The 1,619-nt window shown below is 43.3% G+C and overlaps 1 protein-coding gene across 1 annotated transcript; it reads right to left on the bottom strand.

Annotated features, from left to right (window-relative positions):
• Positions 1-348: 348 nt before the first annotated feature.
• LOC142471137 (olfactory receptor 11A1-like) lies at positions 349-1,287 on the bottom strand. Its single transcript, XM_075577928.1, has one exon. The coding sequence runs from the start codon at positions 1,285-1,287 to the stop codon at positions 349-351; it is 939 nt and encodes a 312-aa protein (XP_075434043.1).
• Between the last annotated feature and the right edge of the window lie 332 nt (positions 1,288-1,619).

Below are 1,619 nucleotides of genomic sequence, written 5' to 3'. Positions count from 1 at the left end.
TGAGGGTGGGGAGATGTGTCGGTAGCGACGGGAGATGCGGCAGCAGCGGGGGTAGATGTGCCAGCAGCAGGGGGAGGTGGGGGTGGGGAGATGTGTCAGTAGTGAGGGGAGATGCGGCAGCAGCAGGGGGAGGTGGGGGCGGGAGATGTGTCAGTAGTGAGGGGAGATGCGGCAGCAGCGGGGGTAGATGTGCCGGCAGCCCCCCGGGCGAAGCTGGGTACAAAAGCTAATAATAAAATAAAAACAAATAATACAAATAACACATAATGGGAAGAAGTGTTTCAGACATAAAAGTAACATTTAGGAAAAGGAGTCCCTGCCTCTGTGAATGAGACCTTTTTCGCTCTGTTACGCTTCTCTAGTTTTGTAGCTAACCAGTTTCCTGAAGGCTGCCCTAATCTCCTGGCTCCTCAGACTGTATATTATGGGATTAAATAATGGGGTCACCACAAGGTACAGCAAAGACAGGACTTTATTTAAATTTACTGAGTGTCCTCTGGATGGGACCACATATATGGTGATCAATGTTCCATAGAATAAGGACACAACTGTCAGGTGGGAACTGCAGGTGGAGAAGGCTTTCTGTCTCCCACTGGTGGAAGGGATCCTGAGGATGGTGAGGAAGATACTGACATACGTTACAATGATGAAGATAAATGAGGAGAAGGCTACAGGAACAGAGAGAAAAACTTGTTCCAATTTCAAAAAGGAGGTGTCTGTGCAGGACAAATATAGTAGGGGATCAAAATCACAGAATACGTGGTCAATGACATTAGTGCCACAGAATTGCAACATACCTAGCTGGGTAGCAATAAATAGTGTGATTGTGAATCCTAAGAACCAAGACCAGAAAACTAGATGATACTGGAGCCGGATTTCCATAATGGAGGTATAACGCAAAGGGTGACAGATGGCCAAGTATCGGTCATAGGACATCACTGCAAGTAATAAGCACTCTGTAGTTACTGAGACAGCAAAGAAATAAAATTGAGTAATGCAGCCATTAAAAGAAATGGTGGCTCCTTTGTCCATTATACCATGGAGCATTTTGGGGACTATATTTGTTGTAATCGAGATGTCAGTTAGAGATAGATGGCTGAGGAAGAAGTACATGGGAGAGTGGAGTTTGTAACTGGTTGACACCAACATGATGATCAGGAGGTTTCCAGATAATGTCATTATGTAGATCCCGAGAAACACAAAGAAGACGGGAATCCTGAGGCTCTGAAGATCCTTAAATCCCAGGAGGATGAATTCTGTAACTCTTGTCTGGTTCTCCACACGCATTCTGATCAGATCCTTCCCCCTTCCTGTAATATGCAAAAGGGAAAGAAGTTATAGGGAGTCTGCCCAGTAACGGGTAATAGTCATTATAATGGGAACGCAGGAGATACGGTAACAGGACCACGGAAAGGGTAATGTTAGGATCACTGACTGGTTAGAACAAGTAAGATAAATATTATATCACAAAATACAGAGTATGGCAAAAATCTACTAAAACTATTAAATATTAATATAAAAAAATATTGCTTGAGGTCACATTTGAAGGAAACCCCTTTGTGGGATACAAATTTCATGCATAAAAATACCACCACAAATAATATAACATTTTCTAAGAT

The sequence above is a fragment of the Ascaphus truei genome, chromosome 20 (genome assembly GCF_040206685.1).
Source record: "Ascaphus truei isolate aAscTru1 chromosome 20, aAscTru1.hap1, whole genome shotgun sequence".
Taxonomy (NCBI): domain Eukaryota; kingdom Metazoa; phylum Chordata; class Amphibia; order Anura; family Ascaphidae; genus Ascaphus; species Ascaphus truei.
This window is presented reverse-complemented; position numbering and strand designations above follow the sequence as displayed.

Bases quoted from the DNA above. Each gene is read 5' to 3' on its own strand.
- LOC142471137 (XM_075577928.1), bottom strand. From the start codon at position 1,287: ATGCGTGTGGAGAACCAGACAAGAGTTACAGAATTCATCCTCCTGGGA.